At 38.8% G+C, this 23,510-nt stretch overlaps 6 protein-coding genes across 9 annotated transcripts; 3 read left to right on the top strand and 3 right to left on the bottom strand.

The window, feature by feature from the left end:
* Positions 1-447: 447 nt before the first annotated feature.
* On the bottom strand, positions 448-5,634 carry LOC119990857 (translocase of chloroplast 120, chloroplastic-like). 3 transcript variants are annotated; one of them, XR_005466092.1, is made up of 4 exons: positions 5,471-5,634; positions 1,484-5,143; positions 1,041-1,092; positions 448-465 (listed from the first exon to the last, which is right to left on the bottom strand). XR_005466092.1 is itself a non-coding variant. In XM_038836984.1 (2 exons), exon 2 carries the CDS (start codon positions 5,116-5,118, stop codon positions 1,537-1,539), a length of 3,582 nt encoding a protein of 1,193 aa, XP_038692912.1. In that variant the 5' UTR covers positions 5,119-5,143; positions 5,471-5,633; the 3' UTR covers positions 1,196-1,536. The 3 variants fall into 3 exon arrangements, 1 of the variants encoding a protein (XP_038692912.1); XR_005466091.1 differs by lacking the exon at positions 448-465 and having other exon boundaries at positions 797-1,092; XM_038836984.1 differs by lacking the exons at positions 448-465; positions 1,041-1,092 and having other exon boundaries at positions 1,196-5,143; positions 5,471-5,633.
* A 3,834-nt stretch (positions 5,635-9,468) lies between these two features.
* On the top strand, positions 9,469-10,500 carry LOC119991227 (glycine-rich protein 2-like). The gene has a single exon (XM_038837515.1). The coding sequence runs from the start codon at positions 9,563-9,565 to the stop codon at positions 10,151-10,153; it is 591 nt and encodes a 196-aa protein (XP_038693443.1). The 5' UTR covers positions 9,469-9,562; the 3' UTR covers positions 10,154-10,500.
* LOC119991225 (endo-1,4-beta-xylanase 5) lies at positions 10,251-13,519 on the bottom strand. Its single transcript, XM_038837512.1, has 8 exons — positions 13,282-13,519; positions 13,150-13,184; positions 12,914-13,070; positions 12,494-12,669; positions 12,307-12,408; positions 12,075-12,221; positions 11,346-11,984; positions 10,251-11,267 (listed from the first exon to the last, which is right to left on the bottom strand). Exons 1-8 carry the CDS (start codon positions 13,358-13,360, stop codon positions 10,932-10,934), a joined length of 1,671 nt encoding a protein of 556 aa, XP_038693440.1. The 5' UTR covers positions 13,361-13,519; the 3' UTR covers positions 10,251-10,931.
* A 1,303-nt stretch (positions 13,520-14,822) lies between these two features.
* On the top strand, positions 14,823-17,560 carry LOC119991226 (peptidyl-prolyl cis-trans isomerase CYP21-1-like). Of its 2 annotated transcripts, XM_038837514.1 has the most exons (8): positions 14,823-15,110; positions 15,220-15,565; positions 15,674-15,752; positions 15,990-16,037; positions 16,399-16,422; positions 16,507-16,689; positions 16,818-16,893; positions 17,123-17,560. In XM_038837514.1, the coding sequence occupies exons 2-8, from the start codon at positions 15,503-15,505 to the stop codon at positions 17,283-17,285; spliced, it is 636 nt and encodes a 211-aa protein (XP_038693442.1). In that variant the 5' UTR covers positions 14,823-15,110; positions 15,220-15,502; the 3' UTR covers positions 17,286-17,560. The 2 variants fall into 2 exon arrangements, with proteins under 2 accessions (XP_038693442.1, XP_038693441.1); XM_038837513.1 differs by lacking the exon at positions 15,220-15,565 and having other exon boundaries at positions 14,824-15,110.
* LOC119991228 (protein HIGH ARSENIC CONTENT 1, mitochondrial) lies at positions 17,464-19,059 on the bottom strand. The gene is made up of 6 exons (XM_038837516.1): positions 18,878-19,059; positions 18,710-18,787; positions 18,533-18,609; positions 18,354-18,424; positions 18,205-18,258; positions 17,464-17,803 (listed from the first exon to the last, which is right to left on the bottom strand). The coding sequence occupies exons 1-6, from the start codon at positions 18,892-18,894 to the stop codon at positions 17,690-17,692; spliced, it is 411 nt and encodes a 136-aa protein (XP_038693444.1). The 5' UTR covers positions 18,895-19,059; the 3' UTR covers positions 17,464-17,689.
* A 334-nt stretch (positions 19,060-19,393) lies between these two features.
* On the top strand, positions 19,394-23,217 carry LOC119992281 (CTL-like protein DDB_G0288717). The gene is made up of 3 exons (XM_038838983.1): positions 19,394-20,717; positions 22,256-22,598; positions 22,798-23,217. Exons 1-3 carry the CDS (start codon positions 19,654-19,656, stop codon positions 23,056-23,058), a joined length of 1,668 nt encoding a protein of 555 aa, XP_038694911.1. The 5' UTR covers positions 19,394-19,653; the 3' UTR covers positions 23,059-23,217.
* The last annotated feature ends 293 nt before the right edge of the window (positions 23,218-23,510 follow it).

Here is a 23,510-nt window from a genome sequence, read left to right as displayed (position 1 = left end):
TTAGTCTTTTAGATTTTAGAAGAGATAATATATTTAGAGTGATAGGGGGAAAAAATCATTTGGGGAAAATAACAAAAATAAAAAACAAAAAAAGAATAGAATAGAATACGAACGGCTAATCTAATCTTATTTATTGAATTCTCAACTCAAACATATTGATATCATGAATCCACACAGATTTATACGTAGGCACATACAACGCGTCTTTAATATGAGAGGAGTTAGATTCTTACTTATAAACCACTTGACTTGACCGATGTGGAATTTTCAATTCTTCATGTTACATAACATCCACTCAAAATTTAAAATACTCTTAAATGTTTTTAAAATATCTCCAATAGAGAAAATGTATACTATATTAAAATACAGATGACGATGCTTGGATCTCAAAGTCTCAACTCCCAAGCCATGCCAGCCTCCATTTATGCCAATGAAAGTCTGAGTCCAGGTCCAACTTCATTCTTCCTGTGATGCATGAAAAGGCCCAGACCTCAATTCTTGAGTAAATCGTGGTAACCCAATATCCTTGTTGGGCCTAATTGAGATGGTTAATTAATTACCAAACTTCGGTCCAGAACCAGAGCCCAAAGGTCCCAAACAACTATACTGGGCCTCAAGGACCTCGGGCTAGGTAATAATGGATTAAGAGAATTTTCGTTCCCAAAATAGGCCCAATAATTCAATGAGATGTAACGTAACTAGAGAATGAAGCCATTCTTGAGTTGTCAATGCCTTGGCAACTTGAAGGTGGAAAATACCCAGTGCCCTTTTCTAATCATTCTTTAAACAAATGATAAGACTATGGCTTTATCATAGATCAAAAGGTTCATCAGATTTACATAAAAACTAGACATTAATCTATAAATAAAGGGGATGATAGAAAACTGATGGAGAAAACACAAAGTTTGGTTTGATATGACACACCTCCCAAACCAATAGATAATAGATAAGAATTAGATGTGAACTATAAAAGACGCATTAAGCAAGGATCTAGAGTAACATATAAAAACAGATAACTACAGTAACAGCGGATTACCCACCATCAAGGCCATTTTAAAGACCCACAACGTGAATGGTTAGTCTGGTTCAGTCCTGTAGAAGAAAGAGTTGAGAAGGATATTGAATATTAGACTACTAAGTCATGCAACAGACTCCTCTTGCAAACCAAACCAGAAACAGTTGAAAAAGAAGCACCTTAGCATTAAACACTTTCAACATTGCAAACAGTGAGAAGAGAATGTAAACTAGTTTTACAGTACAACAATGTGTTCTATACCAACTAAATCCAAAACCCTGGCATGAGAAATTATATAAGTCAACAAGGTGGCATGGTTGAACAAATAGCAATGCTATACGGCTCATGGTTTGATGGGAGCAATAGCCACCGTTGGCATATATGATACATCTAATGAAGAAAATAAAATCACTTCAATAACGCAATAGCAATATTGTTTAAATTAAACCTGAAAAAGGTGAAACGTACATTATTTCCTGTTGAGGCATACAGCTGCTGCAGCACCTACGACAAAATTTTGATCATTCAAACTGCATTTGCTGGTAATAACCAAGTAGCTTTTTCAATAGGGGGATGAGGCCAAACAAAGCAATTTGAAGTTGTTCTGAGCTGTTTAGACGGATACTCAACTGTCCTGCTCCCCTGTTATTCAAATTGGCCCTACCAATCAAGTTTGTTGATCGTCCTAAAGGTATTTGGGATTGTATATTACATCCAACAGCAAGATCTCCATGCCAATCCATCACGGAAAGCCCAAGAGTTGACAGTGAACGACCAAGAGGATAATCCTTGTCTCTCAATTGGGCCTCCAGGCTACCACCATAAGCAACGTCACCACGACCAGTCATTGCACCACCAGTCATAACAATTTGGAACCTTTTGTTAACAGCTAACTTGTCTTCAACTTTCACTCCGCCAGATAAGGCATCGCCCAAGAGGGTAACTGAGAGACCACCCGTTGCTTTATTCTTCTTGAAGTTAAAGAACCTTGTCTCACCTCGTAGGGTATAAGCTAAATCCTTCCCAACAGTTTGCATATCAAAACCTAAGGATGACACTTTCCCCTCCCCATGCTTTATTGAGCCGGCTAATTCCATCTGAACATTCGCATCCTTCTTATCCTTTGTAACCTGGCCAGAGAAAGACAAAGGAATTTTGTCTTTGACAACAAATAACCTTTCTACATTTATGCCTTCGTAACCAACGTCGTGGTCCCAACCAAGAGTTTCAAGAACAGGCCGTACAAGCCACTGGTTGTTAGAATCAAGATAACGGTATCGGTGAGTGGGATTATCAGAATCAAAAGAGGCAGGCAAGGCCAGATCTGGCATAGGGACTGGCACAGATGCAGCACCGCCACTTTCTTCTACACTTTCACTGTAGTCACTTGGCATATCCTTTGCTGCCGCAGCCATTTTCTTTATCATCTTCTTTCTCCTTTTCTCTTCCTTTAACTGTTTCTTCATAAAAAGTTTTTCCCTGTATTCTAATTCATCAAAATATGCCTTACTCTGAGCTTTAGTTAGCTTTGCCACCTGGGCGTTTGACAACCGCTTAAATGGTGGCAAATTATCGTAGCCTTCATCATCAGAATCTGACAACTCATCCAAATCATCATCTTGATCATCTTCATCGCTAAACTGCTCTTCGGGCAGCTTAACTTGTGGTCTTGATTGAAGAAGTGATGACAGAAGAAACGGTAAAGGAGGTGCCCTTGATCGTGGCACAAATGGCTTTGCAGGTGGACTATCTTGCAACTTCAAAAGAGTGTTTGCTTCAGCAAGAATTTTTGATGCAAAAGACAACAGAAGCAAATGGGGCTTCCAAACCTGACCGTTTGGCAACACTCTCTGTCCAGCCCTATTTGTTCTGCATGCAGAGTGGTTCTCTACTAATGCAACAGGGTTCATGAGACGCATATCCCCAGCCGCCTGACGAATGGCTTGCTGGACAACATGAGAACGTTGAGTGACAAACATGTCATAGCTTGAAGCAGCACCATTGGGACCATCAGGTGGGGCAGAAGCAGCATGAGTCAGAACCACTATTGCATTAAACCATATAGATGGTCCAAATATCTCAGTGATTGTGCGCAGGAGAGGCATATCACCAAAATCTCTGCTCTGCATGTCCAATCTATCAAGATACAACACAATATCTGGAGGTGTTTTCTTGATAAAACACTTAACAGAGTTGAGAATTTTCTCATTCTGCCGTTGGTCAGACCAAGAAGGTAAAAGACCTGGTGTGTCAATTACACGAACATTGATCCCCTGCACAGTTCCCACAACATCCTGAACCCTCCTTGTACCAGTGTGAAAAGCATCAGTGCCAAACATAACCTCATCAAATATTGAATTGATGGTTGCACTTTTACCAACGCCTGTCTTTCCGAGAACCAATATTGTGCAAGAGAAATCAAGGGGCTCCTGCCCAGCAGCCTCAAGTTGTTCTGCCATGGCACTTGCTCGATCAAAGCTGAAGGCACCCACACGACCCCCATTTCTCCCTCGCAACTGCTCAGCTAATCCCAGTCTATACAAGACTTGTGCCACAACAACATTATGTGGAGTCTGCCCAAGCCTATGAGCAAGCCTCAAAAATTTCACCCTTATCATCTGAAGCTTTTCGCGCGTCTCATCATATTCCTCTCCTTCCCCATTAGCGCCATCTTCAATTTGTTGTGGTTGCACAGAAGTAACAGCTCCATTTACACGGGGTTGCTGTACTACACGAGGCGCAGGCTCCAGCAAAGGTGCGGCTCTGCCAAGGCCAGCAGGTCGAGCAGGAGGAGGAACTGGAATGGAAGATTTTCCAGAGGAAGAAGCAAGTTCTACCTCAGGCTGAATTTCACGTTCTGTACTCACTTGAGTCCTTTGATTCTCTACTTGATCCTTTGTCACCTTCCTGATAGCATTCTTAGATAAAAGATACCTGAGGCTGACTTCTTCATTAACCTTTTCATCTGTTACTTGAGGTTGAGAACCTTTACTATCATCACTGCTTAAATCTGACGCAACAGCATTAATCTTCTCATTTTTCTCAATTGCTGAATTTTCTGAAGTCAAGCTTTGAACATCATTAGTCACAATTACATTTTTCACTGATGGGCCTGGGTTAACGGATGCATCATTAACTCCATGAGTTTCCCCAATTTTCTCAAAATCCAATACAGCCAGCGCATCACTCACCTCCCCATTACTTCCATTTCCATTTCTATCTTTCAATTCCCTGTTCTTGTCATCCTGGCATTCTGCATCAATTCCAGCTACATTGCCATTTACTTCATCTTTATCAGCCTGCAGCACAATAGGAATGCCTGTTGAAATATCTACCAGTTTTCCTGTCACCATACCTTGGTGACCAGTGTCGAAATTATTATCCTTCAATTTCTCACCCTTGGCATCTGCAGGCAAAATCTCTCTAATAGATTCGATTTTTTGACAATAATCAACAGCATTCGCCTTCGTCATACTGTTATCCCCATTTTCAAGATTTTCACCATATGGATTTTCCTCTACTCTGGAATCATGGGAGTCTACAATTTCGGGATCATCTGGTACCACACAAGATTTCATACCCACTTCATAGGAGGTATCTAAAACTTTTGTTGTACTGTCAGTAGCAGCTTCAGGCAGCTCAGTTTTCTCATGCAATCCATCACTTGTGACTTCTTTCCCAGTACCTCCCTCATCAATGTTATCCGACACCACAGCCCCATCAGCACTCAGCCCAGACACCAAATCCTCCACATTTTCCAGGCCAACTTCAGCTCCAGCCACCTCCACCTCCTCACCAGAAACCCCAATCATCTCCTCAAAAGTCTCTGTCTTGTGTCCTATATTAGAATTTTCATCAACCGCCACTGGACGACCTGAATCAACAACACTCTCAGCAATGTTTTCAGAATCAGGATTCATTCCCTGGATCTGCACAACCTCTTGGGAATCCACTGCCTCCTCAAAAACACCATCTTCAAAATCCTTCAACTCATCACTGCCATCCACATCCTTCACCTCCACCCTTTCCCCAGCTACCTCATCTTCCACTTGGTTTTTCTCTACCACAGGTGACCCATCAACTCGCTCAACACCATTTTCCATTTCCAACCTTTGCTCAAAGAAAACCCTACATACACCAAAACCCATAAAACCCAATTCAACATCAAACTAATAACACATTAATTATCAATGACACCACTGTTTAACAAACCATAAGTTCCATTTTAAAACCAAAACCCTAAGAAACGGAACACTCCTGAATCAAACACAGAAGCAAAATTAACAAATAGATATTTCTAATTAGATTCAATTGAAATAAGATTTGCACAAAATATCAGATCTTCAGAGTGGTTACATGGTTTTCATTAGGGTTTCGGAAAAGAATGAAAGCAAATTGGAACAAATTTGAAAAATAGAACATCTAACAAAGTACGAACAGAATCGAGAAGCATACCTGGCCTTGCAGATGCAACGCAGAGAGTAAAAGAAAGCAGTTGGCGAAATTGAGAGACCGAGAGAGAAGGTTTACCCTTTCTTATGTGTTCCTATGAGTATCTGCTACTACTCTGCTTCTACCTAAAATGGCTTACCAGTCGATGAATTAGGGATAAGAGTCGATGGACGGATGAATTTCATTGCGGGGTTTTGATCCTACGGTTTCCGATTCCTCATAGATATCGTCATTAGAGGCGCCAATCTTGCTGACGTGGATGTGATCAAGGGTCAGAAAAACTTTCGCCGTTTTTAAATCAAACTTCTAGTGTGCGTGTGCATCAATTGGAGTGTGCGGGATGTAAGATCTCAACCGTTCGATTTCACAAGATCTGATAATTGGCAAGCCGCAAGCGGGACTTAATGAATGCATTAGTCCTATGACCATTGACCAGGGCATCAAAATTGGAAAATTTTGAACAAATTATAAATGTACAAAATTTTAGTAAATAATGAAACCAGCGAAAAAAAAAATTGTGATCGAAACGTAAAATATTTTTGAATTTATATTCCACTGTTTAAAAATATGCATCATATGTTTATGTTTATAGATGCATATGTGCGCTAACATATGTACATAATTTCAATTCCTAACAATCAATAGCGCTTTTTCATTTTTCTAGATGAAAACATTCAGTAATAACTCTATAGTTAAGCATGATTCTGATTCTGTGATAATATTATTGGGATGGGTGATTTATTGAGAAGACCAAGTCGTACAGGTCCAATGTATCCATGAAAAATCGGGAATCGAATAATCTAAAACAAACAATGTTGTTGATGTGTATATTGGTTGAAAATTCTAATAATGTGATCTTTTATAATTAAATTTGGCTTACTCCTTTGTCCAAACATGTACAAAATGTAACACCATCACGTGTAGCTCATAATGGTTGTCCAATATGGTGTATCGGTAATAATATACTATTATCCCAATTTGTCAAATATAAGAAGTTTTGGGAGTTGCCCAATGTTGATAAAATCATACCTAACCATGTGTGGTATCAAACTCTCATTGTTCCACGAGTCTTGGTCTTGGTCTACGCTCACCTACTTGGTACTTTCAAAGAAAGTTAATTCAAAAAAGGTTTTTTTTTTTCCTTTATAGGTATAATTTATTTTATGTCTGGCTCTGGAGTGGCCAGAAATGAGTTTGGACCATTAGGTTAAAAATATTCAAGCTCAGCACAGCTCATTTGGACTGACAGGCCCAAAGCCCCCCTTGTTTATACTTCTAACGCCACCCCAGCAATAAGGCCCATGCCCCATTTCTCAACCCAGCCCGTGAGGACTAGTCGGGCCTAGGCGCCAAGCATGGCTCGTTGACTTTGGTCAACAGACCAGGCCGTGTCAGGTTCACAGGTCTCCGCCTGTTTGCCACCTCTAAGTCTTCCTATAATCTACAGCATGGTCTAAAGTTTTGCCATCCAATTGGTAATGGGCCAAATTTTAGCCCAATTAATAGAATTTCAGCCCAAACCTGTGAGTTGGGCTGAAATTCACATTAGGCGCTAAGCCTATCACTACTAAAAATTATCCCGAATCAAAATATCATAGTTCAATTTTCATAAACAGCATTTTTATATTGGGTGTCTGCATATATTTTGCATGTCTCCAATCCCACCCACTACGTCAAATCATTAGACTTAATAAAGCAGCAAAGCTGTCAAGCAAATGAAGAGTTTGGTTTGTTAATTATGGTTACTAATATCGACTCATGATTTTTGAGGGGCTGCTCCAACGGTATCAATCTAATTAAGACTAATTGATACTATTAATATTTAATGCATTATCAATCAAATCCTTCCATATTAACACATAATGCAATTGATTAATTTTTTAAAAATATATTCTTTTTATTCCTCACCACCATTTTCTATAAATAATTTACAAACCAAAACAAGTAATATGAAATTACATACCACCTACCCGTACTATGAATCTATGCTACAAAGTCAAACAACTTACTATTGTCTCAATACCAAGCATTCACTTGCTTTCCAAAAAATATTTTAAAAGTCTTAAATAGTTTTTGTTACCTTATATTAAAAGGTAATAAATTAATAATTTTTTTGACATTTGATAGCCAGCTTGAGTTGACATAAAATTATAATTGTGCTATATCATATTTAGAATATTATTATCAGATTGAATTGAATAAAAACAAATCTGGATCTCAAATTTGGAGGATGAACCACTAATCCTATGATAGAATTATTATTGGTGAATGCATTGAAGAGGAGAAAACAGCAAAACAAGTAATTATAATAATTCCAAATAAATAATTATTATTAATAATTGGCTGTCACATTTTCAAATTTGTATTTACATAACCAGTTTAGGCACTCCAGGTTAAGAGAAAGTACAATCTGACAGTTTGACCTCTTGAGTTCAGTGGGATGAGATTTCGAGACAAATGTAGGTAATTTTTCTAATAATAATGGATTATAATGTTAAAAATCAAACTCAAACACTATAAACCAATATTGATGTTGTTTGGAAGTGTTGTAAATTGTTGTGAAGTGTTATACGGTGCTGTGACTTATAAAAATATGGTGCTGTGAGGTGAGTTGGAACGTAAAAGTTGTTTGACGCATCGCTTTTAAAACTGTGGTGCGGTGTTGTGAAGTGCGTTTGACGTATCTAAATTACAGTTATATTAGATGACTAATAATATTAATATAAAATTACTTAACTTTTATATTGTACATTAATATAAAATAAAATAATTGACCTAATTTGATTACGTGGGACAATTCAACATATATTGTAAGCGTTTGAGAGTGTTATGAGGTGAAGCGTGGTGCTGTGAGGTGAGTTATGTTATAAAAGCGGTTGGCGTGTCACAAAAAACTGTGGTGGTGTGAGGTGAGGTGCACCTTAACGCATTACAAACACACTGCCAAACACATACATTGTTTGACTTTTGATCAAATAGTCTTATGATTTTGTGCTCCTTAGGTGGTCGTCATTGGTTTTTAGGCCCTGAAAACATGTTGGTTGTGTGAGATATACTAGAGATATTTGCTTATATGTCACTCAGTTAGGTTATATCAATACGATGTGAGATAAAATCATAACAATCCCTCGCACTTGTAGGATGGGTTACGTCGGACCCAAAAAGTTGACATGTAAAGGTTATGTCCAAGTGGATCAAGCTCTAATACCATGTTAGAAAATATACCCCAGACACTATAAACAAATATTATCCATTTTGGGCCAAACGCTTGCGCGATTTAATTCTTCTTGGGTCGTTGCCATTATCTTAAGCCCAAAAATCGAATTGATTATGTGAGAGGGATTGAATTTTTTTTTAAAATATCATAGAGAAATGGGCCGTCATCATTGTCTTAAGCCCATAAAACAATTTGATTATGTGAAAAAGACTAGATTTTCTTTTTCAAATACCGTAAAAAAATATGTTTACAATTAAAAATCGAATATTGGTACACATATGTCTAGCACAATCGATTGTCAACCAAACCACCTCTTATTGGTAGAAGGATTGAATTTTGCTTACGTGTCATTCGTTGGCTTACGTTAATCTCATAAGGGATAAAAATCTTAAGATTTAAAAAAAGAAATAAGTAAGTCTTCTTAGGAAATTTTCGTGTGGGTCTCCTCTGGCATCTGTACCTGTACCATCACCAGTACCAACACCATCTAGGGTTATAAAAAAAAAACTAAATAAATATTTATATATAGAAAATAAATATTTGCCTTTCCCGAAAGTACCCCTATCATAAATCCTACTTCCCAAGGATAAACAACGGGAATTGAAAAGCCGCTTCAGATTCCAGCGCATCATCTTAATCGAACGGTTCAGAGCCCCTAACCTTAGATCAACTCCGTCAAATAAACGAACCCGTGGCTCTATATTCCTGAAAACAAAATTAAAATAAATAATTTTTTTTTTTTGTAAATCCAAAAATCGAATATATAAGTAGCCCTATATACCCCTTCTCGCCAAAGTCACCTTGAGGCAGTTGAGGCGCAAAGAGTGTGAGAGAGAGTGCGATTTGTTTATTCTCTCTCAGGTTTAGGGTTTGTGAAGATGGGTGAGAGGTTGACAGGGAAGGTTAAGTGGTTCAATGACACCAAGGGTTTCGGCTTCATAACCCCTGACGATGGCGGCGACGATCTGTTCGTCCACCAGTCCTCGATCCGATCCGAGGGTTTCCGCAGCCTAGGTGACGAGGAGGAGGTCGAGTTCCAGATCGAGCAGGGATCTGACGGCCGCACCAAAGCCGTTGATGTCACTGGACCAAACGGTGAGCCTGTTCAGGGAAGCACCCGCGGAGGCGGAGGCGGCGGCGGTGGTAGAGGCTCTCGTGGAGGCGGCGGCGGTGGCTACGGAGGGGGTGGTAGTTATGGTGGAGGATATGGTGGGAGATCTGATCGAAGTGGTGGTGGGGGCGGTGGAGGATATCGCTCTGGAGGTGGAGGCTATGGCGGCGGCGGCGGTGGTGGTGGCTGTTATAGTTGTGGGGAGTCGGGACATATGGCTAGGGATTGTCCTCAGGGAGGTAGCGGTGGCGGCGGTGGCCGATATGGAGGTGGAGGCGGCAGTGGTGGCGGCGGTGGCTGCTACAACTGCGGTGGTTCTGGTCACTTTGCTAGGGAGTGCCCAAACAGCGCTCGTTGAGTGAAGGAGGTTGGTTGGTTGAGTGTGTATCTACACATTTGACTTACCTCTCTTTTCAGTCGTCTTCGGGTCTGCTTTAGTTTCTTGCTTGGTTTAGGTATTATGTTTGGCCTTTTTTTTTGTTGCTTTCAAGGATTATCTTGTTATTGTTGGGTCTTTATTTTTGATTTGGTTTCTTAGGCTTTTAATCGGATCGTTTGAACTTTTATGGGTTATGGCATGGCTTTTGTTGAAGTAAGAGATGAGTAGTAGATGGTGAAAATGCTTTTTTGTGAGCTCTCTCTGTAATCAAGTGTTGATAACACAGAATTATATACATGCTGGTTTGATCCTTTCCTTATGATCTTCTGTTTGTTTGTTGTTCTATTGGGTTGTTCAAAAACAAAGGCTTTAGTCCTTTCACTCATGTAGATTCGATATATGAGATTGTGCTCTCCCTGTTTTTTCTGAAGTGATTGCATTGTTCATGTTTTATTTTTCTAATTTGCTCTACATTCTTTACGGAAGGAAGAAGAGGAAGGGGAAGGTGGATTTGATAACTTGAATGTTGTGATTCTTTGCATGTTCAGTGCATAAGGAATGAAGTTAACCGGTGGGATCATTTGTTTGCTGACACTTTTTTCATTTGGGTACATGATGTAGAAGGGTCAAAGGACCTTCATACACATCATATATTTGTTGTTTCTAGACACCAGTGGCATCAGCATAAAATGGAGAACTTCAATGCTGAACCTAAGCTCATTCAGTTGCTTGTTGTATCTGTAACTCTGTATGTTGCCTACAGCTGAATACTAAAATGTTTAGTTTCTCGGCCTGAACAGAGCGAGAAAGTTGAATTTTTAGTACCGTTTCCATATTTGACAGTAACTCTGTATTCACCTAAGAAACCAAGAAAGCTGTGTGAACCATGTTCATCTGTCTGAGCCGCAATGTCCCCAGTTTCCCATTCCTCTAAGAGCTTGTCGACCGTGTCACCGGCAGGCAGGTTTTGCAGATCATTATCGGTTAGGCACATTTGGTAACACCCATTAGGATGAAGTGCAGTCCAAAGCATTATCCCGTTCACAGAAGGATGTGAAAACCCTTCTCTTAATACTTGTTCCAAGTACACAGCCTGCATATTACACGCCAAAATAGACAACCCAGTTCAGAAATGTTCGATTTTATAGAGTTTCTGATAGAAGTTGCTTACCTGTGTTTGCTTATCAAAGTTACTGCTAATATCAACCTCAGTTAGCCAGATTGGAAGCCCAAGTGTGGCCAATTTGTCAAGAATTGCCCTTGTGAGAGGAAGATTAGGCTTTGCAAAATGACCCTCTAAGCCAATTCCATCCATTGATACTCCGCCAAGTTCAAGTTCTCTTTGCCTCAAAATGAAGTTGTCAACTGTGGATTTAACATCACTGCAAGTCTCCACCACATTGTAGTCGTTCATAAACAACGTCGCCAATGGGTCTGATTTATGTGCTGTCTCGTAGAAGTTCAATGTAGCATTCGGGCCCAGATTCTGCTCGTAGAAATCAAAGTGAAGCATTTCATTGCTGACATCCCAGTGTATGAACTCTTCTTTGTATTTGCACATCAGGCTTTGTATCCGTTCTTGGACTGCTGATTTTAGTGCAGGACCTGTAAGATTACGAACCCATGCTGGTATGTACTTTGGGTCTTCCCAGAAAATATTGTGGCCTCTTACAATTATTTGGTTTGATCTAACAAATTCCATCATCTGGTCTGCTCTTGTGTAGTTGATATTCCCTTGTTGGGGTTCTGTTGCATACCATTTCAGTTCATTTTCAAATACCGCTGCATTGAATCGCTTAGCGAACCATTTCTGGCACGACAAGAGTAAGCACCATTAGCCATAACGTCTTCGCAACATTCGACTTAGAATCATGTTTGCAGTTCATAACAAGGTAAATACCTGATAAGCCCCATTTCCAAGAATGGTACTGGCAATTGCAGATCCAAAAGGGAAGTCTTTTGCGACTTGTGTTATCGTAATGGTTGCTCCTTGTAGTGTATCTCCATTGCTATCTGCCACATGAATCGTTGCAGCGCGTTTTCTTTTCTACAAAGGAAATCAAGTATCAGAACTTGATAGCAAAAAATTCTGTGACACAGTAAATCAAGCATGAGGTGTTACGAGTAGTTACAGTGTTAATTATGTACTGTTGATTTGTTCTCCATTCTTGATCACTAAATGCCTGTAATGAAGAACTCGCAACTGCTATTTTAACATCTTTACCGTATGAACTCTGCAAAACCAGAACTTTCATGTCTAAATTACAAAATTTTGATCTAATTTTTTCACAGTTTGTAAAATCAATTGGCTGGGTGTACCTGAAAGTATAGTATGGATAACTTTGATGGTGAATCAAGAACAAAACCCCCTTTTAGAAATGACCAGCATCCACTTTTAGCCAAAACAGATCCTATACAATCGTATACGGTGGCATTGTTCATCATCAAGCTCGCTCGTACAGGAGCGGAATCTGCACCCTCTATTTTTATCCAGCCTGCAGAGCATCAAGAGAGAGACCATACTGAAAAAACGTGCTTAATGTTGCTGTGCTATATATTACCTAGTTTCTTCAGCACAAGGGACTATTGACAGAGACTATTTGCATTCCTTTAGTCATTCACCAAAGAAAAAATACTAGCGATAATCGCTGAGCTACTTTTGTCCAGTTTATGTATCTGACATTTCCTGGAACTTGTACAGAAGATTGTTTTTGTAGAGAGAGGATAAGAAGAACATACTTGAGAAGCAATATATGGTGCCCTGAGTGAGATTGTGCAATATAAAAGCCGGTGAATAATCACTCGTTGCATACTCTCCAACACTTTGCCTGTCAACAGGACCCTTGTCTTTGAGAATCCCCCCATTGTAGAGAGGCTTCACAGGTTGGTCTTTACACTGTCCAACCATTCAATTCCTCAGATGCTATTTACATATCAAGCCAACACTAGGAATATTGTCCAGATAAAACAAATACCTCTCTATAAGCTGTAAAATCATATAATATTCCATCTGCAAAATAGGAAAAGAAGGAACAAAACCCATCAAAAGTTTTTCAAAACCCATCAAAATTAGATACTTGAACCAGTGAAAGAGAGGGAGAAAGAACCATCTGAAGCAGAAAAATAAGGGCATAGGAGAAGAAGCCAGAAAGCTAAGAAACCCAATGTAGGTGTACTGTATTTCATCTTGGAAGGTCTGAAACTGAAACTCTCTCCTGTACTTTAATGGCAATGGAGGTAAGTCACAAGGGTGGGAAACAGAAGTGGTGTGTCTGCTTTATGAGGGAGGTAAGGTCACAAGGGAATAGTGTGCAAAGTCTGTGCTGTGTTCACATGCTTTATATGAGTATTCCGTTTAGCTCTTGATGGCAAGGAGTTGGAGTCAATTAGGCCATTCTTTGTTAAGCCAGCTATTCCTAAATCAACCTCCTGCCTTGTACCTTGTACACACAGTGAAAAGAAAAAAGAAAACAAGGGGTTTCCTGCCTTGTACGGATGACATTAATTACAAGGTTTGGATGTATTGATACTTGCCCATTCTTAGGTCTCACGGGCTTGCTTTGAATTGATGTGAAAGAAAAGGAACTTCTAACTAATACATCGTAGTTTTAGTGTTCAGAATTTAAGACGTACCCACCAATTGCTTCTATTAGAAAAATATCAAAAATAGAACAGGTAAAAAAACTCACAGATAGTGATTGCAATTTGTATTAAAGAATTTTGTTAAGACCAGAACAGACCAGACCAATGCTTAAGATGTATACTAGGCAATGACAAGCAAAGAGAAAAATAGGAAGTTGGTGATTTGGGTTAGTGTGGCATGACTCATGAGGGACCATAGTCTAGTGAAAGTGTAAACCCTAAACCCTAAATCCTTTACCACACATCATATTGACATAGCTCAACTGAGTAACATATAAGTAAATGTCTTCCTTACACCACCAACGTGTTTTCTAAGCTTAAAAACTAATGGTGATGGCTCAAGAAAAGCAAAATCGTGTGAGCCTTTGATGCAAAGTGAACAATATTTGTTTGTAGTGTTTGGGTTGAATTTTATAACATGGCGTTAGAGCTAAGACTTGGTCCATTTGGACATGACATCTATTTGTCCACTTGTTGAGTCTGACATAACCTAATTCACAAGTGAGAGGCTTTATCCCATATCTTGACGTAACCAAACCGAGTGACATATAAGTAAAGGTCTAGTTCCTCCCATACAACTAACGAGTTTTTTGGGGTCTAAGAACTAATGGTGATGCACCTAGAAAACAAAGTTGTGTGGACCTCTGACCCAAAGCGAACAATATTATGTTGAGTCATGATGTTAACTTTGGTTTCAAGCCTGGTCCTTCACTCCTGCATTTCATTTCTGGCATTTCTACAAAGTAAAGAAAGTTTTCATGTCTGCAACAAGCACGCTTGCATCATATAGATAATAGATAGGTATGGTCGAGAAAGGTTCAGCTTCCTTTCAACCGGACCAAATGTGGTCCTTTGATGCTGCTGCGGCCTGCGAGAGTGGATACGAATTGAGGCCCACAAACCGAATATAGTTAGTACTAAGTACAAATCAAGGCCCAAAATGATACCCATGGACTTTGTAGCCCAAATTCCATCCAATTATTTTCTTCTGAAGCTGTGGATCTTCTTCGTGAACAGGCCCAAAGATGGGAACAGAAGTTCTTCGCTCTTCAATGCCTCCACCGGAAACATCTCTGTGAGGGGCTACTGACAGTGCGGAAGTGAAGATTTGTAGTTCATGGAGAATCGAGAGAGCAGAGACTTATACTGACCTCGAAATTATTAGAGAGATTGAAGGAGAAAGTATCTCAAAACGATGCGTCGACTGATCTCGATTTTGGTTCAGCCACGGTGCCTGCTCCTCCTGATAGTCCTCTCGATTTTCCTCATTTTTGCTTTCACCGGTCACAAAAAGGTACATTCTTTGGTTGCTAATCTGCGTAAAGCGTGTAGCAATGTATGTTAGGGATCTAATTGCTAATTTGGGGCTTGTGCGATGACGACAATCATGTTATATTGTGCAGTGGGGATCTGTTGTTGATCGGATATTACATCCGAAATACTCCATTATGGACATAAAGAAGTTGAATTGCAGCTCCATTTTTGAGGCTTGTGAAACAGATATAAAATGCATCTCTCAATTGGATTGTGGATTTTTCGTGCGCGATTGTGCATTTAGCTGAGGCCTGATTATACTTCTTTGTTGTCTGTTTGAGATATTTGTGTCCCTTCTTTTACATATTTCTTACTATTTTATTTTTGAGCCACGTCTAAACAATGATATTATAACATTGTGGTTGGAGTCCCATGGCAAAGAACAGGATTGGAAATTTGCCTCATTTCTTCCCTCCTTACTTATCTGGCCTCAATGTGGGTTACCCTTCAAATAACTGCATTTTCTTACTCAACAACCTACTCGATTTGCCTGTACTTCTGTATGTGGAAAACTGATCCCATGCCTTCTGATCATACGCGCAGGAGGAAGAGAAAGCAGAAGAGGTGTATGAAATTACTCATAGAGTATACTTGGATATTGATATTGATAAGCAACGTTTAGGTATGCTTTTGCATCTTTACAATGATAACGCTTGTAAGTAAAATCCCAGTTAAAAAATATATATATTTGTGATACTCTAAACTTGTTGCCTTCTTTGTTGCTTTAATGACGAAAAAGTTATTGTCTAAACCACCCATGTTCAATTAGCTGTCAGTCTATACAGCAAGCTATTAGTATTTTTTTGATATCTTTTGATCCCATCTCTTATTATTTGACAAAATAAGTTTATTTTGACAGGTAGAATTGTCATTGGACTATATGGCCAAGTTGTTCCGAAGACTGTCGGTAGGAACTTTTTTTTTGAGTAAATATACTTAAATAACAGGATCTTAGATTTTTTTCCCCTTTAATCCAGTGGCGGATAGATGTCATGAAAGTAGGTCATGTCAATTTAATTCAAAATATCTCAAAGGTTTGTGGCGAATACCAGACCATCTTTGCATCTTCTTAGACCTTGCAGAATAAAAGGTCATAGGAGTTATTTAGCTTCTCCGTATAGGCATTAGGTTACTGGAATTTAAAATCTGGGCATTGTGTAATATTTGTGTGTTTTATAATATTTTATTTTTGCTAATGTATTTGGTTTATATGCATGTTAGTCAATACTGATTCTTCTCTTCTTTTCTTTTCCTGAATTTTGATGCAGAGAACTTTAGGGCTTTGTGCACAGGTGCTTGTTTGTTTAGCCTTTTGATTAATTTCAGATCATCATCGTTGTTAATGTGCGAGGTCTTAGTTATTCTTCAAATTGCAGGAGAAAGGGTTACTGGAAAGAATGGAAAGCATCTCCACTATAAGGGAAAACCATTTCATCATATAATATCTGGATTCGTAATTCAAGGTGGAGATATAATCTATGGGGATGGCAGGGGTAGCGAATCTATTTACGGTGGGACTTTTCCCGACGAGAATTTTAAGATAAAGCATGCGCATGCAGGTACTCAATGTAACTATATTTTGTGGTTATGTTTTGTTTGCACAAATGTTGTTTTTGTTTGCCGAAACTACAATTTTCTGTATTTTACAGGTGGTCATCTCTCTCAAAAATTTAGATTATTTTTGTAGGTGTTTTATCCATGGTGAACTCTGGACCTGATTCCAATGGCTCACAATTTTTTATTACAACTGTCAAGGCTAGCTGGTAAGTGATTCTTTAGTGGCAGAAACAAGCAAAGGATAAGAATATAACAGAGTTGACCTGTCCAAAGTTAGTGGATAGTTATATTTTTGACAAAGCATGAGCATGAATCTTTCCCTAAGAAGGTGGCGGTGTTAGTACTTCTATTCCTTTAGTTGAGAGTCTCAAATGCACGTTGCTTGCAGTTTAGACCTATATGATTTACATTCTAACTTATTAGTCGACTTATTAGGTTGGACGGAGAGCATGTTGTTTTTGGCAAGGTTATTCAAGGGATGGATACTGTATATGCCATCGAAGGAGGAGCAGGAACCTACAATGGGAAACCTAGAAAGAAAGTAATCATTGCTGACTCTGGAGAGATACCCAAGAACAAGTGGGATGAGGAAAGATGAAGCTCATCAGAGACGAAGTTATTCTTTATAGAGTTCTTTAGCCTCTTTTCTTGTTTTGAGAAATAGATAATTGGTTCACTACTCTATCACGTACTCGAATATATACTGTTCATGATTTGGATACAGTAGTCCTAGTTGTGGAAATCTTGTAGCATGCTCTGTATCTGTTTGTATGTTGATACAAAATTGTTCTGTTGTTTAGCAATCAGAGGAAAATCTGTAGTAAGGATCTACATGTTATGGTTTGATCAAGCATGAAACTTAGTCTTTGAGAAGACATTGTTATTGTTTTGATAGTTACTATCGTTAGACAATTGTGAGTTAAATTTACTGATATAGAACAGTAGCTTGAACTGTAAATGTTCAATTATTTGGAGATAAAATGAAGCAAGCAAATACAGATTTCAGGGTCGGAACTTGCAAGCTGTTTTAAGCTCTTCTGCAGGCTTATCTCCAGCAAGACCACTGTCTACCCATGCAGAGTAACCCCCTTCCATGTTAGTCACATTCGCAAAGCCCTGATTACTTTCATTTTTGGTCATCCAAAGCTTACCAAGGATAACAGAGTGGAATTTTGAAAGTCCACTAAAAAAATTAGGCTGAAATACTGACAACTCAGTTATTGAATATTCAAATCTTTTAACTTGAGAATTCAAAGTTGAAAATTGTTTTAATATACATATATGGACAGATTTCCCACTTTTCGGATAGTAAAGTCGCTAATGTGGCATAAAAAATCAATATAAGAAATATGCCCGAACAGTGAACAATTTGCTCGTATGTGCATATGTGAATAATTTTCAACTTTTGGTTCCCAAATTGGAGCTTTTGAACATTCAATAATTGAGTTGGAACTTGACAACTTTTTCATTGACCAAAAATTGCAATAGCATTACTCACAAGTTTATGATAAACTTACTGCATTTAGAAGATCAACGCAGGCCTTTAGTGATCTTCCTCCACTGTTGCAACCCTTCAATATCAATATATTGGGAATAAAATAACTAATTTCAGAACAAAAAAAATTTTCATTGTCAATTTGAGTGAAAGTCGGATGTAATTAGTTACCACAACTAAGTGATCCTCTTTCTTGCAGATGGTGGCAACTTGGTTCTGGAATTCAGGGTTTTTCACTCTACCTGTTCAACATAAGCAATTTGTTTTCTACTGATTTGCAAAGTATTGAGTTTTTCAAACATCTGGGTTTTTTTGGCCAAATTTAAAAGTCTGAGGTCAGAGCTGCTTGCCTTCTTCTTGTGTTTTGAACATGTAAGGAACATTCAAGGCACTGTCAACATGGCTCTTGTTGAATTCCTCAATTGTCCTAATAATACAATATGAGTGTTTTGGATGAATAAATGGAAAGTTTTATTTTCCTATAAACTGCAATACTTTGATGCTAATTTCAACTTCTGATATCCTACCTTACATCCAAGTACAAGTAACCCGAGCTGAGCAATTCTTTGGCAGCATGAACATTGACAGTAACAACATCTTCAGGCCTAATAGAAGAGAGGGAAAAAAAGAGAAAGGGTAAACAATCTGTTCATAAATCATAAGCATATTGACCAAAACCAAGGAAAATGATGTACCTCTTGATGGCTTCCATGGAAGTCTAATTGAACCTGATGATCTCTTCTGCCTTGAATGTCTTTCAAGAGGCAGTGGAAATGTGAATGTTTAGATATACTCAAAACTCGTTGACTTTGATCTCCCTTGATTATGTGAAGCAAGGATTTCATATTTTATTTGGTTTGACCTTGTTTTACAAATATTTTTCTCCAATTTGTTGACTACTTCATATTGATGTTATTATTTTCTTTTTGTAATCAAATTATTGATTTTTTTTAAATTTTTTTTCTAAACATACAGCCAGTTTTTTTTTATTAAAGATTCGACAATGGACACTGAATATTTGCCATTAAGAATTCAGAGTAAAACACATTGGGTTTTTACACATCTTGACTAAGCCCAATTGCAATAAACACAGATTGGAAACGTTGGGTGGGCATTGTATAGTTTTCATGGCTACTGCATAAGATGAGGGTTGCGTTTGCCAGCAATCAACGAAAAACTTTGTCAATTTTTTAAACATGAGTGAAATTGAGAAATTCCTCGCCATTGAGCCACTTATCTATGAAAATATGCAGATGCAAAACTAAGAGAAGGTAAATATTATTGCTACCAGCAAATTATTCCAGTACAAGTCATCTTGTCCCGCTCTTGACCATACCAACTTGTCTTAGTTGTCTACGAACTAGTGTCACGGTCAACAGAAATTCTCCGGGAGCAACCATAACCATCTCTGCAACATCCTTTACCTTCTCTGTGAAACTCCCTCCTTCTCTCTATCTCTGTTTCATCTGTGATGGAGAGTAGTGAAGAAAACAACAAACCCACTTACCTCTACGAATCCCCTTCTTCACCAACTCAACCCTTGCTCTCTAAACCACCGTACTTTCAATCTCCGATCGAAGAACCCACAACCCACGTTGACCAAGAACCATCGGAAGAAGACCCGACCCAGTACCTGCACATATCCTACAACTTCGGGGTAAGACCTTTCAAGGACCTGCCTTTCCTCATCCTCTTCTTTATCGTCGTCCTCGCCACTTTCGGTTTCGGCATCTTCTGCATCTTCCACAGAAACATCAATTACGCCAGTCTATCCTCTTATAGTTACGATTCCAATTCGACTTCTTGCGTCAAAGACTCGCTATCGTCTAATAGTGAAGAGCAATTTTTCCAGTACTTGTTGTTTTATTCTAGCTCGAGTTCGGTTTTGAAGAATTTGATATGGGCGCTTGTAATTACTTTGATTTTGAGTGTGCCCATTTGCTTTCTACTCCTTTTGTTGCTTAAGCATTACGCCAAACAGATTGTTTACGTCTGTCTTCCTTTCTTTGTTGTGATACCCATCTTTCTCAATGTGTATTGGTTCGTTGCCTGCACGGTTAGCTCCACTTGTAGCGACTCGTTCCCTTTCTTGTATAGGATTTTGGTACTTGTGTTCGTGTTTGTTGTGATTGGGGTAATTGTGTGGATATTCGTGGCTAATTGGCACCGAATTGAGCTGACTGTGAGGATAATTGGGGTTGCATCTGATGCCTTATCGAAGAATCTGGGATTGTTTCTTGTGTTGCCACTATTGTCGCTTTCTCTTGTGGCCTATTATGCTCCAATTGTGGTGTTTTTGGTCTTTGCAACATTGAATGGAAAGATTGTGCCGAAAGAATCAAATGCAGATTACACTTGTGTTTGGAAGCAAGATAGCTGGGTCCCTGCTTACTTTGCTTTGTCAATATTGACGATGTTGTGGTCTTTGACAGTAATGGTGGAAGCTCAAGTTTATGTTATCAGTGGAACTATTTCACAATGGTACTTCTCAAAGGAGGATTCAACTCCTAAGCGAAGCATAAGAAGTTCTTTGAGGTGATTGCCTGCTATTTCCTTCACTTATTAATCACCATATCTTGTTTTTATTGGTTTTCATGTGAACTTGCATTGACCTAGCCTATGATTCCTTGTTGTTAGTCTAGTTATGCTCTGTTCATTAGTTGAAGTAATGGTGAATCTGAGTTGTTTATAGATACGTTGCACTATGACTTTGGGAGTTCTTGCTGACTGGTATATGTACACCCTTGGATAAGTAGACGGAGGGCAAGGGTTTGATATTTGTATTGTAAAAGCTGAAAGTATATCAAACTCTGGACGCCTGATCAAATTGATCAGGTCGTACAACAGAGATTCAAGTGTTAGCTTCTACTGCTCATGTAGTTGTGAATCTTGTGATGTCTTTATAGACTTTTTATGATGCCCCAAGTTTGAGATTGGACGAGTGATTTTGTGGGGCTTGGCATGGATTGATTCCCACGTTGGTCATGTATTTGGTTGAACTGGGCTACATGAGGTAGTTCTAGCTCCAATTGTTACTTTGATTTCCAAGTTAAATATAGCATATGGTTTGAAGTAAGATGGGAACTGTCAAATATTCGTCTTTATTGAAGTGTGGGTGCTCTGGTTACTGAACAAGGGCTTTGCATGTATATTCGCGCATGCAAGCATCTAATTTGCAAATAGATTGCAGCAATCAACCTAGTTAGAGTTGGAATGAATACAACTTTCCTTTTGACCACTATGTGCCTGGTTTTGGTCATGACAAACTTCTTGTCTGTTGGAAGTGCATACCATCTTGTATTTTGGTACATTTTTCTTTTCAGGTTGTCATGCTGGAGAATGGTTGTGTTTCTATCATATTCAAATTGGGTGCTAACAACTTTCTTGTTTCTATAGTCATAACCAGATATTCAATTATTGAGGATTTCAACATTGGGTTTCTATGGAGCTACATGAAGTAATTCTATGGAGCTCCAATTTCCCATACTAAACTTCCTATTAATGTCTGCTGCTATTCTCAGAGTTTCAACCATCTTCTTTTTCATTATGTCAATTAATGTTCATTTTACAAATCAAAGAATTACAAGGGATTGGTAATATTACTTGTCAACTACTTTGGATACTGGAAACATGCGCATCATGTTTATCTTGGTACTCCCCTTTAAAGAATCTATTATGCCTTCCATTACTGATTTTTCCGTCGATTAATATATTATAGTAGCAGTTGCAAGTTCGAATTAATCAATGATTAAAATATTGCTTCTATAGTTTATTGATTAAAATATTCCTCCAATAGTTTTTGTTTTAGACTCTGTTCTGTGCTTTGATATGGTAATTTTCAGTCATCTTGCTCTTGAAAATTGGCGTGAAAGTATGTTCTATTAGATTATTTTGAATGGCTTTTGAGTCTACCCTTACATCTGGGTGTTTGCATGTCCATTTTTTAATTCAAACATTTCTATGTCCGCACCATTATTCCTGGTCTGCAAATTTATGAAGTTCCTCAGAAATAATGGTCTGCTTCCTATGATGGTTCCAATAGCAAGCTCATCCTTTGTTATAAACACTTGCAGAAATGCATTTGGCCCCTCATTCGGCACTCTATGCCTCTCTGGGCTGCTTTTATGTGTTGTTCGTGTGGTGCGAGCTGCTGTTGATAGTGCAAGAGAAGAAGCTCCAGGAATAGCGAATCTGATTTTGCGGTGTTGTGTTAATGGCTTGCTGACAGCAATAGATTTCCTTAACAAGTTCACCATCAACTTTGCTGCGATAACTGGTGAAGCTTACTGCAGATCCGCAAGAATGACCTATGAACTTTTGAAGCGTAATCTTCTCTCAGCAGTTTTTGTGGAGATTGTTTCCACTCGATTGTTGGCTGCAATTACTTTTGTGCTTTCAGCAGTATATGCAGTAGCAGTGAGTATAATTTTTAATTTCTCATTCTTTCTATTTTATCGTACAACGTATACCTAAGTAACAGATATGTTATAAGATGGGATAGCAAGAAAGTCATCCCTTCAATCTACCATCTATTCATTCTTCCTTTCTAGCTTGTGAGTTGAAAGTCGCAGTTGATTTCTTTTCATAATTACTGAATTTTGATCTGCATAAACAGGCGTGGGCTATCCTACAGGGCGTGAGCAATCTCGGCGTTGACTCATACTTGGTGGCTGTTGTTGCGTGGGCGCTGTTAATTGCAGTGCTGAGTTTGTTTGTCCATGTGCTGGACAATGTGATAGAGACTGTTTACGTTTGCTACGCCATTGATAGGGACCAGGGAGAGATTTATAAGCAAGACGTTCATGAAGTTTACGTTCACCTACCCATCAGTAAGAAGCACAGGTCCTCTCTAGGCCCTACAACTCTTGGTGTATAAATAAGCCTCTCTTTTTTTCTTCGTGTATTGGTGGTGGTCATGTTTGTTTTCTGTACAATGCTGGAATTGGCAAATTGTGTATACATACTGTTGGTTTTGCACATGTTTTTGAGGCTTTGTTCAAGGGAGGCTGCATGTTGGGCCGCTAAGCTTCTTCTATGCCCGGCCTCTTAAATTTTGGACAACTGTATTCGGCCTGTAATTGCGGGCCTTTGGAAATTAAGACTCAAAACCAGGCAGCAGCGTGACCTTTAGCTAGGTAGCTGTCGATCTTTGGGCTGGACAGCTAGACTTAAAGCCCAATGTTTTGTAGTTGCCGCAGTACATGTGTCATCTGCAGAAGAGACAACCTTTCCAGCCCAAAAAGAAAGGTAGGACAATGATGTTAGCGAGAGCAGGGTTAATGTGGGACCCCATATAAACAGATCGGATCTTTGCCACGGGGACCATGT

The sequence above is a fragment of the Tripterygium wilfordii genome, chromosome 22 (assembly GCF_013401445.1).
Source record: "Tripterygium wilfordii isolate XIE 37 chromosome 22, ASM1340144v1, whole genome shotgun sequence".
Classification (NCBI taxonomy): domain Eukaryota; kingdom Viridiplantae; phylum Streptophyta; class Magnoliopsida; order Celastrales; family Celastraceae; genus Tripterygium; species Tripterygium wilfordii.
This window is presented reverse-complemented; position numbering and strand designations above follow the sequence as displayed.

Excerpts from the sequence above, each read along its gene's own strand:
- LOC119991228 (XM_038837516.1), bottom strand. Across the intron at positions 18,610-18,709 it reads TACTTGTACTTGGATGTAAG|GACAATTGAGGAATTCAACA; the intron begins GTAGGATATCAG and ends TTGTATTATTAG. Across the intron at positions 18,259-18,353 it reads AAGAGGATCACTTAGTTGTG|GGTTGCAACAGTGGAGGAAG; the intron begins GTAACTAATTAC and ends TTGATATTGAAG.
- LOC119991226 (XM_038837513.1), top strand. The coding sequence starts at position 15,012 with ATGCGTCGACTGATCTCGATTTTGGTTCAGCCACGGTGCCTGCTCCTC. Across the intron at positions 15,753-15,989 it reads TATTGATAAGCAACGTTTAG|GTAGAATTGTCATTGGACTA; the intron begins GTATGCTTTTGC and ends TTATTTTGACAG. Across the intron at positions 16,038-16,398 it reads AGTTGTTCCGAAGACTGTCG|AGAACTTTAGGGCTTTGTGC; the intron begins GTAGGAACTTTT and ends ATTTTGATGCAG.
- LOC119991225 (XM_038837512.1), bottom strand. The coding sequence starts at position 13,360 with ATGAAATACAGTACACCTACATTGGGTTTCTTAGCTTTCTGGCTTCTT. Across the intron at positions 13,071-13,149 it reads ATTTTACAGCTTATAGAGAG|TGTAAAGACCAACCTGTGAA; the intron begins GTATTTGTTTTA and ends ATGGTTGGACAG. Across the intron at positions 12,670-12,913 it reads CACCATATATTGCTTCTCAA|GCTGGATAAAAATAGAGGGT; the intron begins GTATGTTCTTCT and ends GATGCTCTGCAG.
- LOC119992281 (XM_038838983.1), top strand. The coding sequence starts at position 19,654 with ATGGAGAGTAGTGAAGAAAACAACAAACCCACTTACCTCTACGAATCC. Across the intron at positions 20,718-22,255 it reads AGCATAAGAAGTTCTTTGAG|AAATGCATTTGGCCCCTCAT; the intron begins GTGATTGCCTGC and ends AAACACTTGCAG. Across the intron at positions 22,599-22,797 it reads CAGCAGTATATGCAGTAGCA|GCGTGGGCTATCCTACAGGG; the intron begins GTGAGTATAATT and ends CTGCATAAACAG.
- LOC119991227 (XM_038837515.1), top strand. The coding sequence starts at position 9,563 with ATGGGTGAGAGGTTGACAGGGAAGGTTAAGTGGTTCAATGACACCAAG.
- LOC119990857 (XM_038836984.1), bottom strand. The coding sequence starts at position 5,118 with ATGGAAAATGGTGTTGAGCGAGTTGATGGGTCACCTGTGGTAGAGAAA.